At 35.6% G+C, this 18,061-nt stretch overlaps 1 protein-coding gene across 1 annotated transcript in view; it reads right to left on the bottom strand.

Moving 5' to 3' along the window:
- Positions 1-18,061, bottom strand: part of Rttn (rotatin) — a 168,854-nt gene that overhangs the window by 128,514 nt on the left and 22,279 nt on the right. The window contains exons 11-14 of the mRNA XM_026388674.2: positions 16,770-16,940; positions 5,844-6,056; positions 4,490-4,602; positions 3,484-3,610 (exon numbers count right to left, since the gene is read on the bottom strand). Coding sequence (XP_026244459.2) covers positions 3,484-3,610; positions 4,490-4,602; positions 5,844-6,056; positions 16,770-16,940 — 624 coding nt within the window. The remainder of the gene's footprint in view (positions 1-3,483; positions 3,611-4,489; positions 4,603-5,843; positions 6,057-16,769; positions 16,941-18,061) is intronic.

Raw genomic sequence — 18,061 nt, 5'->3', positions numbered from 1 at the left:
TTGTTTACTGACTTCATTCCCTTTTCCTCTCCTTCATCCTTTTTCTTTCCTCATACTATCTTTTTTCTCCCTTCCCTCCCCCACACCCTTTTTTTCTATTTTATTTTTTATCCCTTCTTCCAATTGAATTTAGTCTGTTATATTTAATATTTAATTTCTTCAGCCCATTCTGGATTATTTCTCACTTTAGCCGAGAGGTGTAGAGGTCAGCAGTAGCAGCTTCATGGAGTATGCTGATGCGGACTGCTCTTGAATCACCACTCTTTCTGGCAGTTACTATCTCCTCCCAAAGTGGTACTGGCAGTTGGACATGAGGCTCTGATTATGCTGACTGGACATGCTGAAGCTAAGATATTCCCCAGCCTGGGACTTATACTAAAGATACAATTAACCACTAAAGGACCCTGCATGTAAAAGGAATGCATATCAACAGATGTACAAACATCGGACATCAGAAAACATGAAGAAAGAGCCCAACAAGACACCTCCAAAATTTATAGTCCTTCAAAAAGTGAATCCACAGATACTGAAGTAGAAATTCAGGACAAAGAAACCAAAGAATCACTTGTTGAAATAATTAGAACAAGAAGCAGATCTAAGGAATGAACTATAGAAAAAAGTATAGAATGTGAAAAAGCATTTCAATAAAGAGAGGTTTTGAAGAAGAGTAAAACAGAAATCTTAGAAATGAAAGACTTGATAAATCTAATTTTAAAAATTCAGTTGAAAGTCATAGCAATGGATCAGATCAAGAACAAAACCAATTCTCAGAGCCTGAAAAGGATGGCTGGCCTTGAATATTCAGACTGTATTCAAGGAAAAAAACATTGTTTTCCAAACTTTGAAAATATTATGGACATGCAGATATAGGAGGCATTTAGAATCCCAACTAGACAAGATCAAAAAAGAAATTCTCCATAACAAATTATGAATAGAATGCTAAATATACAGAATAAAAACAGAATTTTAAGTCTCAAGAGAAAAACAAGTCACCTTTAGAGATAAACCAATCATATTAACATAAGATTTCTCAGAAACCCTAAAAATCCAAGAGGTCATAGAATAATGTGTTTCAAGAACTAAATGAAAATTACTACCAAACAACATTGCTATATCTAGCAAAGCTATCCTTTAGAATTGAAGGAAACTTAAAACCTTTCAAGATAAGTATAAACTAAAAGAATTTATAACAACTAAGCCAATAACTCAAAATATCTTTAAAAATCTTACACAGAGAAGTTAAAAAACAAAAACACCAGAGCTCAGGAAAGATGTCATTAAAAGAGTAATTAAGTAAAAAAAAAAAAATAGAATTAGATTAAACATTAGAAATAAATCAAAAAGACAAGAAACAATAAACATTTCTCTATAATAACTCTAAGTATAAAAGGTCTCAGCTCTTTAATTAAAAGACAGACTCATAAAGCAGATTTTTAAAAAAGACTCAACTGCACGTTATCTGCAAGAAACAAATTCCTCAAAGATGGGAGACTTCTCCAAATGCATTCTGCTGTCATGTATAGCTAATTATAACAAATAAAAAATTAAAAAAGAACCACTGAGATCATGAAGTAGAAAAGCAACTGGGAAAAAAAGATAAAGACTTGGAGAGAGTAGAAAGGATAGGAGGAAAGCAATATTCAAATTAATAATGACTGGGGCTGGGGATGTGGCTCAAGCGGCAGCGCTCGCCTGGCATGCCTGCGGCTCGAGTTCGATCCTCAGCACCACATACAAACAAAGATGTTGTGTCCGCCGAAAACTAAAAAATAAATATTAAAATTCTCTCAAAAAAAATTAATAATGACTGAATATTATACAGGAATACAGACAGAGACAGACATGAGTGTTGCATTGAAAGTCCTAGGCAAAATAAATTTTAAAAACAAGTGTGCAGAATAATACACTGTAATGAAACTATGAAATGCCAGAGAAAAGATTTTTTAATTTAAAAACAAAAAAAAAAAATAGAGAGGGAAAAAATACACTGATGCATCTATGTTTCGGTGACATTATATCTGCAGCACCTAGAACAGTGTCTGGCTTAGAATGGATTCTCAATAAATATCTGTAGAAGAAAAAAAAAAGAACAAATCCTAAATGTGGGACAAAGATGATGTACAAAAACATTCACTGCTGTACTATATATGAAAATAAAAAATTGGAAACAGTTTATATGATAGAAAACTGACTAAGTAATTATTACAAAAATCATGTTATAAAATTGTGGTGGAATATTATGCAATGATTAAATATTGTAAGTGACATGTTTATAAAAATGTGACAAATGCTTGTAATATAATAAAAAAGTAAGAAGCAAAAAAAATACAAAGAAATTATAATTTAGCTGATAGCAAACTAATCAAAAGCAGAAGTCTAACAAGAATTAAGCAACACTGGAAAAGTACTAAGGACATACAGCAGTCATTCTATAATTCTATTTCAGGAAAATTATTATTCAAGAGTAAGGTGAAGGGCTAGAGATGTAGCTCAGTTAGTAGAGTGCTTGTCCAGCATGTGCAAAGTCCTGAGTTTGATCCCCAGCACCACAAAAAAGTAAAGTGAAATCAAAACATTTCCAAACATAGGCACAAAGTCAGAAAATACTGAAAAACATACTTTAGTAAAAAGTACTCAATCACGCTAGGGATATAGTTCAGTGGTAAAGTGCTTGTCTGACCCTGTGTTGGACTCCTAACACCACCAAAAAAAAACAGTGTGTGGGTGTGTATGGTGTGGGACTAAACCTAAATATTTACCAGTAAAAAAAAAAAAAAAGCTATTCAAGCTTAACAATATGGAAGAATAAACTAGGTGGACCTCAAATCCTACCATGAAATGAAAAGAACAACTGGTAAAATCATGTGTGGTATGACATATAGTTTTTAAAAAGAGAAAACAATAGTATATCATACTTAAAGGTATGTATATAGTAAACATACATTAAAAAATGGATGGGAAGGACACAGACCAACTTTATGAGTGGCCATGCTGCACTGGAGGAAGAAGACTGAAGAGAAAAGAAAGAAGCTTCCACTCTGCAGTATTTCTATTTGTGTGAATAAAAACAGATCACAAGTGGGCCAAGAGGATAGCTCAGTGGTAGAGTGCTTTGCCTGGCATGCTCGAGATTCCAGGTTTGATCTTCAGAACCACAAAAATAAATAAATAAATACATTAAAATGGATCAGAAGTAAAAAATGGCAAAATACAAACATTTGTTATACATAGAACATACAAGAATGTTAAAATATAATAAAGCAATTCAATTGCTAGACTTACTAAGCTAAAGGAATTTAGTAGTATATATTTCCTAAAAAGAACAAATAACATTTTTTTAAAATAGAACATATTTCCTAGAACTGACATGTATTTTTATGGAATATTGTTTTTTTATATCTCCTGCAAAAGGTCGAGTAATTTAATTCTGGAAGACTAATAAGAGAACCCATTACTAGTTCTCAAAACAAAACCAACCGCCACCTTAACCATCTCCAGACAGCAGTTGTAAGTCTCAGCTTTCACTTGTGGCAATGGGTGGGACAACATGTGCAGGAACACTTTCTGACTTTCTCCTTGCAGCAGTGGACTGGCCTGTGCAGATTTCCAACTGGTAAAAAAGGAAAACATCCAAGATGTGTAAGGCAAGTCAGAGCTAAGAAAAGACTGCAAAGCATACTGAAGGAGACATCTTCCTACTCTACTTCCTCCAGCTGGGATGTAACTAAACAGATTACTGGAAATTACTTAAACACTTGTTTTAGAGTAGAAAATGTTCTCAAAGAGAATTTTTTAAAATGCCTTTTAAAATCTCTTAATTAATGTTAAACATGTAATAGATTTATTATTACAAAGCAATGAAGATATTAATTTCTAAACAGGAATTTTCTCCAATGTCCTCAAAACAAATTAATCAACAATAGTGCTTTTCAAACTTCCATTTAAGAAAAAGGTATAAAATAATAAAACTTATAAAACTTGAAATGTAAACTATCAATTAAAATTTTAAAGGGAAATAAATGTGTTTGAACATTTGGTCTGGATGGACATCAAAACAAATGTATAAAAATCCAAAGGTTACCATTTTGATTATGGGCATGACATTTTTAAAATTTACTCTTAAATAAACTATGTGGGGCTGGGGTTGTGGCTCAGTGGTAGAGCACTTGCCTAGTATGTGTGAGGCTCTGGGTTCGATCCTCAACACCACATAAAAATAAATAAAATAAAGGTATTGTGTCCAACTACAACTTAAAAATAATTTTAAAAAAACTATATGTATACAATGCAGCTAAACATATATAGTTTACAAGTCAGACATATGGAAAAGCAATTTAAACTAACAGTAATAAAGATTTAAGGTCATTTTAATTCTCATTACCCCTAAACTTACACACACACACACACACACACACACACACACATACACACAGAGAGAGAGACACACACAGTGTCCTACAATAATAGAATCATATTAAGAAAATATTACATCTTTGAACAAATGCAGATGATTTCTTTTATTAGAGGGAAATGCTGATGATAGGAAAAGCTACACAAGGCTTGGTCAGCTAGCTCCACTAATTCTAAGAGATTCTTCTCTCCCTGAAAAAGAAGCACAATAGGATAATAAATGTTAAGTTCATATAGAATAAAATTCTCAATAGCTAACTAAGAAACTCAGAAAAATTATTCAGAGACCCTGAGATTGTTCATATTTGCATACATGTACATCCACTTTCTCAACAAGCAACCTAAAAATGCCAAACTGGGAGTAGCTCTGGGAACTCCTGGTTGAGACCACACAGACTATGCTGTTTCACACCAGCAGGCCGGAAGCTGCAACATAGTTGCCTAGTTCTTTAATTACTAGCTTGGGTCCATGCATCCCCCGCTAAAGGTAGGGTGAGGGTACTTTATTATCCATCGCCCTCTTCTAACACCCTGACCAGTCCTAGTAGGAACATATAGGACATTTGAAACATTGTAATTAAATCACCATGCAGAGTACTACAGAAATACTTTTCCTGAAAGACATAGAACAGTGGATCAAGGTACTAAAAAGGAAAAGAAAGAAAGTAAAAGAGGAGGAGGAAGAGGAGGAGGAGGAAGAAAAAGTAAATAAGTAAATAAAGGAAAATTATAAATATGAGATTCAGATATACTCCTCTGTAGGGTCCAAAAGAACAATATTTTTGTCTCTAATTCTTCGATACCTTCAGGATCCATTTTGATATACTCAGACAGTAAAACATTATTGTAGTCAACGTCATCTCTAAGACCCACTAACCCTCTCATTGACAGCATACCAAGTAATGCCCTAACAGTGTTTTTTTTAAAGGGATAAATACAAATATATAACTATTACTACAACATTATACCTAAAGTATCTTATTATTTTATAAGCAATGTAGTTCATAACTGCATTCAATAAAAAAAACAGGGTTCTAAGTATGAATATGTAATAAGTATCTATAAAATAAAAAATGTCAGCAAGTATTCCTTAAAATGGTCCTCATAATTCTATGGTTACATCAATCATCACTTAGTTTGTATACAGAAAGTTACTTCATTTAGGTACTCACTATTAAGTATTAAGATACTTGTAATTAAATATTTCTTTATTTGAACACTGATATTTGAATAAGCACCATTCATTAATGTGAAGTATTTGTTTTATTTTTATACAAATCATGTCCTTACTTTAATCTACTAATAGATCCACTCAATAATAACATATCTCATCTGTAGCAATTCAATTTTTATATATCCATTAACTTGTATAGGTTAAATTTTCTGAATACTTCATTACAAGTTTTTAAAAGAGGTATCAACAAACATCTTACCTCCTTCCCCACATCAGACAGGAAGTTACAGGTACATTCAATTGAATAAACAGCCTCTGCAGCTCGTTTATAAATACTGTAGTTTTCAGAATTCAGCTGTTCCAAATAGGCCACAACGGCTTCATGAATAGTTGGATATTCCAATGAAATAGGCATGTCCAAAGAAAGAAGAAATAATGCTGTTGACATCGTCTCTGGTAAAAACTCACTTGCCTTGATAAATCAAAAAAAAAAAAAATAGAATTTTGTTTAAGAAATAATTTTATAAAAATATGATAAGACTATAATCTTAATCTAGTCCAACTTCCTTTTTAGTAATTCTCTACCACAAAAATCTAGGCTTTTTTCAAAGAAAATTCTATTTCCCAACATACCATCTACCGCTATGTCATTGTGCAATGAAATTTTTTTTCTGCCCAAAATGTCTTATGTCCAAACACTGAGCACTTTCTTCTTCCCTTCCCCAAACTGACACCCAGAATTACTCTCTTCCTAAGCTCTGCACAGTTTATCCTTCAAGTACAGGACAAGTCCTTCTTCTCTAAGTAATTACATATATATGCTCACCACTTTCCACAATGACCCAATACAAGTCTGTGACAACAACACTCCCCTTCCCAAAAATGAACACAAACACTGAGATACTACTTATGTACTACATATTAAATTGACTAACATTGAATCAGGTAGAACTAGAGTGATCTCAACAGAAATCAACTTTTTGTCTTGTCATTTAAAGGGAAAATACAGGGCTGGGGATGTGGCTCAAGCAGTAGCACTCTTGCCTGGCATGCGTGCCGCCCAGGTTCAATCCTCAACACCACATACAAACAAAGATGTTGTGTCCGCCGAAAACTAAAAAATAAATATTAAAACTCTCTCTCTCTCTCTTTCAAAAAAAAAGAAAGGGAAAATACAACATATTCAAAACAGTTCTAGAATACTCATAAAAGACAATTTTTATTATATTATACTTGATTAGATATATTTTATAACTTAAAGGATTTAAAACTAAATCAGCTATTTTTTAGTGATTCTAGTTTGTGGTAAGATTCTAAACATTAGTTAAAGAACTGAAAAGTCTATATTGAGACACCATTTAACAGGTTCACTAATACGGCTGAAAAGCTGTCTTTATGAAGAGGGTGCTGGTCAAGATTAATTTGATGGATGATATGCTTTAAAGATAATCATGAATGTCTAATATTAAGAGCTGAATCAATTAAAAACTGGCTGAAATAAAATAAGGTTGCCAAATGAAGATCCAAAACTAAAGGAACTGAATTTTTAGGTCACAAAGCAAAAGAAACCTCTAGACTAAGTAAGACAGACACTATGAGAAAGCAAAGAGAAATTTATTACTTTATAAAGAACTAGTGGTGGGGGGAGTAGTAAATTATCCACTCACCTATGAGACACTCACTCACTCAGGATTTATTAATTGAGCTCCCACTACGTTCTCCCATATGTCAGGCACCATTCAGATCCTCAAAATACAGCAGGAAGCAAAACCAAACTTTAACTGTGGCCCTCATGAAGCTGACATTCCTTCGGGAAAGGCAGAGGGTGAAACAAACTCCGCCCCCAAAATCTGTCAGATGTGGCTAGAAGTGCTAAGGTGTTTTGAATCGGGTAGGGTAAGGGATGGAGGCAGGGGAAGCACTGGCACTTGAAAGCTGAGGTAGAAGGCCTTTCTAACCTAGCGACATGGGAGCAGAAACCCGATAGTTAGAAGCCATGTGGATATCTGGAGGGAAAGCAGTCGTGGAGGAGGAAACTTCAAGTACAAAGACTCGGAGAGGCTACATTTTGGCTGCAAGGAGCTCAGGGTAGATAAGTCTGGCCCACAGAGACAGAGAGGAGTGGCATGCCACATCAGGTAAGATTCTGGATCGAGGTGCGTACTGGCTCACTGATGAAAACTGCTGGAAGGTTTTGACAAAGGATCAGTGTGTGGAGAAAAGTGGTCAAGTGCAAAGGTGGAAGCTGGGAAAACAATGAGGAGTTCACTGCAATAACCTAGGCGGAGCTGGAGGATGGGTGCGATTCAGTTCAAATTCAGGGTAGATATTCAAGGAGAAATGGCAGATTCTGCCCAGGGATTGGATCTAGGTGTGACTGAGAGACAGCAATCGAGGCCACCTCTAAGGTTTTTTGCCTTGACCAATAGTTGATCAAGGGGCCATATATAAACGGTGAAGACAACATTTGGGTAGAGAGACCAAGAGTTAGGTTTAGGACATGAAGCTGGAGGTATTGTCATGGAAGTAAAAACATCAGAAAGAATACTGGATTACGTGAGTTTGGAGTCAGGTGACGTGTCTGATCTGGACAGATACATTCGGGAAATGTCAAATAGAGATGGCATTTAAAGATCATAAATGGGATGACATCTTATGAGGGCCTTGGTCAGTCCTGGAATTCTACCTTTTTAACAGGAAGATAAAGAAGAATTAGCAAAAAAAAAAAAAGGCTTGGTTACTTGAACACCATGCCAAAATACTATATCACAGTGGATCTAACTCCGAAAAATCTGGGTTTTAGTTTTTAAAAATGTTCTCTAACTTTAGTCAAAAAATAATAACTGCTATGAAATTGAACAAGTATCAAGCAAAACCAATATTTTATAGCACTCAATGAATACTTACTTCCTTTCTGTCCTCCTTTCACTTCACCAAAGAATTCTGACCTTTTTACTCCGTATATCTACATCTGAAACTGTCCCTTCAGTAACTCAAAACACAGTCCTAAGTAAGGTCGGAAGCTTAATCCTGGCACGGCTCCATAGGATAATCACATTCATACCCCAGACTTAAATCAGCTGATTACAAGTATAAGCATTAATCACATGTTGTTTAGAACTAAAAGTAAAGGTGTTACAGTGCGCATCCATCACCAATGATGGATGAGAAGAATCAACAACATCTCCTGCACTGAGGGGTCGGAGGTCTATTGCCAATCAGAGCAGAGATGGCATTATCTAAGAGCTGGATAATGAGTGCAGACTTTCCCTAACCTAGACCTCAGACCTCATGAACCAGAATATGCAAAATGTGATTAACAATATTTTTAGGAGATATGTTTCTACATCTCACTGAATTAATCAGCTATACCATGAAAAGCCAAAACTGCGATATATAAATATTTCCTTACCCTCAGTCAGCTTTGCTCACTGAGTAAGAGTAACAGCAGTTATCAGACTACTCTATGATGCTGATTCCAACACAATACAATCTAACTGTATGACACAGTTGACAGGATACATAGGTTTTCCATTAGTTCTTCATCCTATAAATTGATCACTGATAATAAGTGCTTATTTATTATATACATATTTATAATAGTTATAAATAATAAATTATTACAGAAGCAACAGTTTTCACTTATAAAAGAGACAGTACTTTTAACTCTCATTTTCAGATGTTTTTCAAAATAAAATTACCTTCATTTGGTTTATAAGTTTGGTAAATTTACCGAACCAAAATATTTTTTGCCAAATTATCTTCATTTAAACCTATACACGAGTGCTCTCCTATGTCATTTAAAATAAAAAAATATCAGTTTCAAAAAGATCTCTGAGGTCAATTTACCAAATTCAATAAGTCCCTACACAGATCTATGTTCATAAATAGGAATTAAAAAAAAACCACTTTAAAGGTTTCAAGTTCTACTTCAAATGTTGGTGGGCTAGCAACAGGCAGAGGGCAGCAAAACCTTATATTTATGTAAACTGAAGAAACTTAAAAGCATAGTAATCATATTTTTGTTTAGATCATTTTAAAAGTTCTTGGTTAATCAATCAAAGCAAATATAACCACCTATAAACCTTAATTACAATCCCCTACAATGAGCAAAATTGTTTTAATGAAGCTCCAAATTATATATTTAAGAGCTACCAAAAAGTATAGGTATTTTTTTCATAAAGAAAATTACCTTCAAAACAAAAGCATGTAGTATCAACTTCGAATTATTCTTTTTTTTTATTGGTTGCTCAAAACATTACAATGATCTTGACATATCATATATCATACATTTGATTCAAATGGGGTATGAATTCTTATTTTTCCCACGTGTACAGATTGCTGGATCACATTGGTTACACATCCACGTTTATACATACAGCCATACTAGTGTCTGTTGTATTCTGCTGCCCTTCCTAACCCCTTCCTATCCCCCCTCCCCTTCCATCATCTCTATCCCATCTACTGTAACTCATTTCTCTCTCTTTTTCCCCCTTCTCCCTCACATCCTCTTATATGTAATTTTGTATAACAATGAGGGTCTCCTTCCATCTTCCGTGCAATTCCCCTTCTCTCTCCCATTCCCTCTCACCTCTCGTCCCTGCTTAATGGTAATCTTCTCATGCTCTTCCTCCCTGCTCTGTTTTGAGTCACCCTCCTTATATCAAAGAAGACATTCAGCATTTGTTTTTAAGGATTGGCTAACTTCACTTAGCATAATCTGCTCTAATGCCATCCATTTCCCTGCAAACGCCATGATTTTGTTATTTTTTTAGTGCTGAGTAATATTCCATTGTGTATAAATGCCACATTTTTTTATCCATTCATCTATTGAAGGGCATCTAGGTTGGTTCCACAGTCTAGCTATTGTGAATTGTGCTGCTATGAACATTGATATAGCTGTATCCCTGTAGTATGCTATTTTTAGGTCTTTTGGGAATAGTCCGAGAAGGGGAATAGCTGGGTCAAATGGTGGTTCCATTCCCAGCTTTCCAAGGAATGTCCATACTGCTTTCCAAATTGGCCGCACCAATTTGCAGTCCACCGGCAATGTACAAGAGTACCCTCTTCCCCACATCCTCACCAGCACTTCTTGTTGTTTGACTTCATAATGGCTGCCAATCTTACTGGAGTGAGATGGTATCTTAAAGTGGTTTTTAATTTGCATTTCTCTGATTGCTAGAGATGGTGAGCATTGTATTTGTTGATTGATTGTATATCCTTCTCTGAGAAGTGTCTGTTCAGATCCTTGGCCCATTTGTTGATTGGGTTATTTGTTTTCCTATTGTTTCATTTTTTTTAGTTCTTTGTATATTCTGGAGATTAGGGCTCTATCTGAAGTGTAAGGGGTAAAAATTTGTTCCCAGGATGTAGGCTCCCTATTTACCTCTCTTATTGTTTCTCTTGTTGAGAAAAATCTTTTTAGTTTGAGTACGTCCCATTTGTTGATTCTTGATTTTCACTCTTGTGCTATAGGTGTCCTATTAAGGAATTTGAGGCCTGACCCCACGTGATGGAGATTAGAGCCAACTTTGTCTTCTATTAGACGCAGAGTTTCTGGTTTGATTCCTAGCTCCTTGATCCATTTTGAGTTAACTTTTGTGCATGGTGAGAGAAAGGGATTCAGTTTCATTTTGTTGCATATGGATTTCCAGTTCTCCCAGTACCATTTGTTGAAGATGCTATCCTTTCTCCACTGCATGCTTTTAGCACCTTTGTCTAATATAAGGAAGTTCTAATTTTGTGGATTGGTCTCTGTGTCCTCTATTCTGTACCATTGGTCTACCCGCCTGTTTTGGTACCAGTACCATGCTGGTTTTGTTACTATTGATCTGTAGTATAATTTAAAATCTGGTATCACTACACCGCCTGTTTCACTCTTCCTGCTTAGAGTTAGGCAGATGGGATCGCTCCAAAGTGAAATCAGCGACAACAGGGGTGTGACCCTCAGCCCTCCCTCTCCATACAGCTGGGAAATCTCAAAAATCTCTCCCCAGCTCTCGGAGATTATCGGAGCCGAGGGAAAATTCGCATTATTCTATCATGAACCCAAATAAAAAAAAAATTACTAACTTCTATTCTAATTGATTCTATCCAAATAAGCATATAGATTAAGAAAATACAATAAACTGTACGATACAGTTGATAGGATACATAGGTTTTCCATTAGTTCTTCATTCTATAAATTGATCATTATATTTATTTATTATATACGTATTTAGAATAGTTATAAATAATAAATTATTACAGAAACAACAGTTTTCACTTATAAAATATTATTCTACAAAGAAAGACACCCACATTTTAAGTATAATTATAATCTTATATGACTATAATTCTTCCATTTTTAACGTTTATACTTTAGAAAATTTTCATTCTTCAAAACAAAAAACTAATACTTCTGCCGGACGAAGTGGCACACTCCTGTAATCCCAGCAGCTTGGGAGGATGAGGCAGAAGGATCATAAGTTCAAAGCCAGCCTCAGCAAAAGTGCCCCTGAGTTCAATTCCCAGTACCCAAAAGAAAAATTACTTCAGAAACATGACTAATGAATAAAAGTTAAAAATTAATAAGTGATATGGTTTTCTATAAAGCAAAACATAATATTTAAAATTTAATGTTCTATTCTTGATTTCACATATGATCTAGTAATATGAATCATTTTGAATACACTTATAAAATGGAATAGTGTTTTGTGATAAAAATGAACAAATTGCTGAGCCCATTGGTGCGTACCACCTGTAATCCCAGCTGCTTGAAAGGCTGAGGCAGGAACACTGAAAGTTAGAGGCCACCCAGCCTATGCAACTTAGCAAGGAAGACCCTGTCTCAAAATAAAAAGAGCTGAGGATGCGACTCAGTAGTAAAGCATTTACTTAGCATACACAAGGCCCTGAGTTCAATCCCCTCTAACTAACACCGCAAAATATAATAACAAGAAATTATTGCTACAAGCAACAATAATGATGAACAATAATAATAAAAACAAATTACTGCAACAAACAACAACAGTAATGAATCCTAAAAAAAAAAAAAAAAAAAAAAAGTCCACTTAAACAATGTTCAAAAACAAGCAAACTGATCTATAGTGATAGAAATCCTTCCTAAAGAATTTTAGTTTTAGGGAGGAGGAAGTAATGAATTGAAGGGAAGAAGGTTTTGAAATGCTACTATTTTAACAAGAACTTTTTTCAGGCTGGGCGTGGCGGTGCATACCTGTAATCCCAGGGGCTCAGGAGGCTGTGGCAAGAGGATTGTGAGTTCAAAGCCAGCTTCAACAATTTAACGAGGCCCTAAGCAACTCACTAAGACCCTGTCTCTAATTAAAAAATATAAAAAGGGGCTGGAGATGTGGCTCAATGGTTGAGCACTCCTGGATTCACTACCTGGTGCCAAAACAAAAACAAAACAAAAAAAAAGAATTTTGTTCAGGGTGGGAAAGTCACTTTCTTAAAACAGATGGCTTCACTTGCTAAAAAGTGCATCAAAGTATATATACTTTTGTAAACTACTACATTATGTATAATGAAAAAAGCATACAAGTCTTTATAGACTTTTTATAGTTTTTCTTTTAACAATATATTAAAAATCAGTTGAAAACTGATAGCCAAATTACACTATCATACCATACAATTTCAGAAACTGTGATTAGCAAGACATAGAAAAGTTATTGGCCTACATTTTTCAAATTTTGAAAACTGTTTAATTTTAGTAATATTCTCCCATATAACCTATCTTTTCCACATATTATATTTTTTGTATCCATTCTGTAGTGAAAATAATGAAATCTGTGAAACTGTATTATTTTAAAATTATACTTATAATAAAAATATGTTTGAGCATTCTGTCTCTGATAATGTTAATAAGAACCTAAGAATCCAAAATGAGTAAATATGGATATGTACATATTTTAAAAGGTTATTCATTAAAACATATGCACAATAAAAACCCTAAATGTCTAATTTCTAGAATGCTTATGCAAACTACAGAATATCTTTATGATGAAATATTTAGTACCCATCAACATTTATGAAGTGCCTAAGTAACTGGAACATGTATATTAGATAACAGTAAATGTTAAAACAATAATTTTTACAGATGCTCTCAATTTGATTATTTCCCCCAGTGCTAGGACCTTCAAAACCTTGGGAACTCTACATACACACACTCTTGCTACATTCCTACCCTTCATTCTGATTTTAAAGATAAAAGAAAGAAAAGAAAAAAAGCCTCAAAACTAATATAGACGAGGAGGTTTCAAGTTGGCAGAATAGAGCAGGTCACCTTCCTGGCTGCTCCATGGCATGAAACCAAGAAAGCAGACAGGCAACCTCTCAGCACTCAGCAAGGTGGGTGGACAACAAAGGTGGGGGAAGGGGTGGGGGGTTTACTGGAATTTATTACTGGACACTCAGAACAGACTGGGAACTCTCAGGAGGTGGGATATAATAAAATAAGGAAGAGATCTCCAGTACCACAGTCGCTGGAGACACCAGCCAGAGGGGTCTCTCCACGAGCAAAGTGGAGGGATAGGGAATTAAAGGAATTCAAATTTTTAGGAGGCCAGAAGTGTGTCTTGGTACAGAGCGTTGCGAGATCAAAGACACTACCCAACTAAACTGAAAGGTGAGATGCACCATATCCTTCTATGGGAAAGAAGCAGCCATCTCTCCCACGGCATTCAATGACAGAGTGAGGAACCATTCTGTAGCAGCAGTGCAGGGACCAGCAGCTGAGGGAGCTGAGTCCTGGCACCGGAGTCTGGCCTGAAATACAGACCTGGCAAACCCACACTGCACGACACAGAGTGTGTCTAAGTGACCAGGGGGAAATCACACATGGAGAGAGGTTTACGCAGGGGACAACTAACTAGTCAGGGAAACCCACCCAGCTCTCCCCTTCCCTTTTAATCCAGCTGCTTGCAGGACCAATTGTGAGAGATGCACATGGCCAGGAAACTGAAAGGGTGGGGGCAAAAGAGACTGAGTTTGAAAACGAAACCCAAGACCAGGAAACACAAGGTCTGCAGGTGATATAGGAGACGAAGAATGGGTTCCTCCACCATGTGAGTGGAACCCAGGGGAGATCCTGGGGTACAGTCTTCAAGGGAGGACCAGCAAGTGCTGAGCCTTGGAGGTGCACTGATTTAGCATCTCCAGACCAAAAGGCATCCAGTGAAGAGCCTGAAGTCTACCTAAGAGTGAAGCCCCACTCCAGGAGTTCTGCCTACAGGGTTTCCTCTCTCACTCCAGCAACCCCACCCTGAGGGTGGAGCAAGCATCACACTCTAGACCACCGCACCTAACGCTGCTGCGAATGGAGGCTGGGAATCTTCTCAACTCCAATGGAAACAATTCTTTAACTTCTCACTGAGATCTTTTTTTCCCCCCTTTTTTCTTTTCTCTGCTTAATTGTGACCACAATGGTTCATGGACATTTATACATAATCATATTTGGTATTGTCTTTGTTTTCTCATTTCTTACATTTTTGAAAACAGTTATTCATGGAACAGTTTTCTAAGGACTAGGAAAACTCGTTACTTTCCCTTGAATCTCTCTTTTTTTCTAACAGCCAATCTCTATTGTTCTTTCAGTCTTCCTTATTTTTTTCTTATATCTTCTCTCCTCTTCCCTCATAATCATCACATCCTACATCACTTCTGTTTTTTCCCTGTCCACCACTTGAAATGGTAAACCCTTTTGCAAACTTGCCATTATAGGGAATAACCGATCACATCATTTCTGTTCATCGTGACAACACTGCAGACATCAGAGCAGGAACTATTTGGTTTAATGCTGTATATTGTTTCCATTGGTTATTGTTATTATTTCTCTCCTCCTAAATGGGAAGGTACTAAAAACCTTCCAGGACACTTCATTCCACAGTATAGAAACTCTATTGCCTCACATCCATATTGTTAGATGGGCGGACACACAAAGAACACGAAAAAGCATGGGAACAAACTGCCTCAAACAAACCAAGATACTTCAGTAACAGATTTCACTGCCACCACAGTGGAAGAAATGTCAGAGAAAGACTTTGGAATGAACACAGTTAAACTAATCTGCAAGGTAAAGGACAATGTTGTATTTGGGGTAAAAATGGGAGTTCATAACCCACTTGAATCAAATGTATGAAAGATGATATGTCATGAGTTATGTAATGTTTTGAACAACCAATTAAAAAAAATTTGCTGTAATTAAAGTTACTCAAAACCCATGAATTATTTATTTCTGGAATTTTCCATTAAATATCTTTGGATTGTGATTGAAAAAAAAAAAGGTAAAGGACAATGTAAGGAGTGAGAGCAGAGAGAAAATATACAGAAACTGAAATATCACTTCAATAAAGAGAAAGAGATTCTGAAAAAAATCAAGCAGAAATTCTCAAAATGAAGTAATCAATAAACCAAATCAAAAATTCAATGGAAAGCATCACCAACAGATTAGACCACTTGTAGACAGTTTTAGACAATAAAGACAAAATATGTAATCCTTTTTTATTTTGGTACCAGGAATTGAACCCAGGGGCACTCAACCACTGAGCCATATCCCCAACCCTTTTTTGTATTTTACTTACAAACAAGGTCTTGCTGATTTGCTTATGGCCTCACTTAATTGCTGAGGCTGGCTTTGAAATCAAGTTATTAAAGAAAGGAAACCAGGTAAGTCAAACATACTGACTTAGAAAGCTAACTTACTAGTAAGTCTTATCGTTTACACAAAACTAAATTCTATGGGACCAATTCTAACTTACTGGTTTTACATCCAACATGTAACTGCTAGCCCAGTATATAGGCAATCAACTAAATATTCATGAACGGACAAGTGAAGGAATAAGCAAATGAATATTCAGAATTACAATCAACATGTGCAACAAAAACGACTGCTGGAGCTGGAGATATAGCTCAGTTGGTAGAGTGCTGGCCTCGAATGCACAAGAGCCTGGGCTCAATCACCAGTACCACAGGAAAAAAAAAGTCAAAATGTTAGTTATATCAATTTGTACATTTAAAATAATTGTATGAAAATAAATGAGTAAATAAAATATTTTTATATACTCTTATTTTAAAAATGGGTCTTATAGTAGAACACATTGGCACCATGAAATGATCAAAAGAAATTTACAAGAGAGCATGTATTTAAAATTCAGTGAACTACAAGTAACAGCATCCTCTACCTTACCTTTTCAACAGAGAGCAGTGTTTGCAACAGGCGAACCGCAAACAGTGAGGTGCTGACAAAGGCCATCCTGTGGTGCACCAGCAGCATCTCTGTTTGCTCCAAATCAACGCTACTCTTATGGTAGCACATGGTTTCTCCAAGGGACCCAAACACCAGGAGCAGTTTTTCTTTCTGAAAACATTTAAATAACAGAAAATTGAGGAAAATGACCAATTTTAGGAGTCCATGTAAAAACGCCATTGAGATGAGTTTAAAATATCATTAAGCAGCAAAACCAACCAAAACAAAAATTTGGTCTTCTCAGTGAATAACCAATATCTGCTAAGACAATAAAAAAGTAGAAAAGAATGATAAGTATACATACATTATTAAGAAAAACTAACTATTTTTAAGATTTCAATGATTTCTTGTAATAATGACCAAAAGATAATGATAAAAAACAATAGTTCCAGGAACCATACATTCCTCCTAGCGTCTAAGGCTCACCTGTTCCAACTTGGAACACACACATGGAGCTAGCTCTCTTCAATCTGCATCAGGCAGCCGAAAGGGTGCCCAGCGCATGTGCAAGCATAAAGGGGAAAATGCATTAGCCAGGAGACATGATCCCTGTCCTCAAATTGATCCTAACCTTATTAAATAAATGAAAATGAGAAGCCAAAGAATTAAAAAGCATTTAAATATCAAATTACATAAATTCTTCCTGATTAAAGGTTTCTTTTTTTTTCAAATAGAAAATGTTCTGCCATCATAAATTCCTCAACAACTGGTCCTTAAACAGAAGCTATGCCTTTTAAGTTGAAAGATATACATAAAAATGAAGACAAAGGCAAAGCACAAGCAGACTAGCTTCTGAATTATGTGTCCTAGATATGCTGACACAGTCCCAGGACCAGCCTCAGTGGCACAGCACGAAACAACAGCAACAAAAAGCTAGGATTCTTGTTCTTGATTTTCTACTGAAATAAAGTGCACAAAAAGGAAAACAGGAAATCAACTGAAAAGTAAGAAGAAGAAAAAATCAGCTCACAGCAGGTCAGTTGGGAATTTAGAAGCAATGAGGCATCAGAAAGAAGAAAAGGTGGGCTGGGGTTGTGGCTCAGTGGTAGAGCGCTCGCCTCGCACGTGCGAGACCCTCAGCACCACATAAAAATAAATAAGTGAAATAAAGGTATTGTGTCCAACTACTACAACTAAAAAAATAAACAAATATTTTTAAACAAAGAGGAAGAAGAAGAAAAGGCTATGTGTCAATGACACTGCAATGACAAGTGACAGAGAAGAAATGCAAA

This window comes from Urocitellus parryii, chromosome 13, assembly GCF_045843805.1.
Source record: "Urocitellus parryii isolate mUroPar1 chromosome 13, mUroPar1.hap1, whole genome shotgun sequence".
NCBI classification, from domain to species: Eukaryota; Metazoa; Chordata; class Mammalia; order Rodentia; family Sciuridae; genus Urocitellus; species Urocitellus parryii.
Note: the sequence above shows the minus strand (reverse complement) of the source record. Positions and strands in the feature narration are given on the sequence as shown.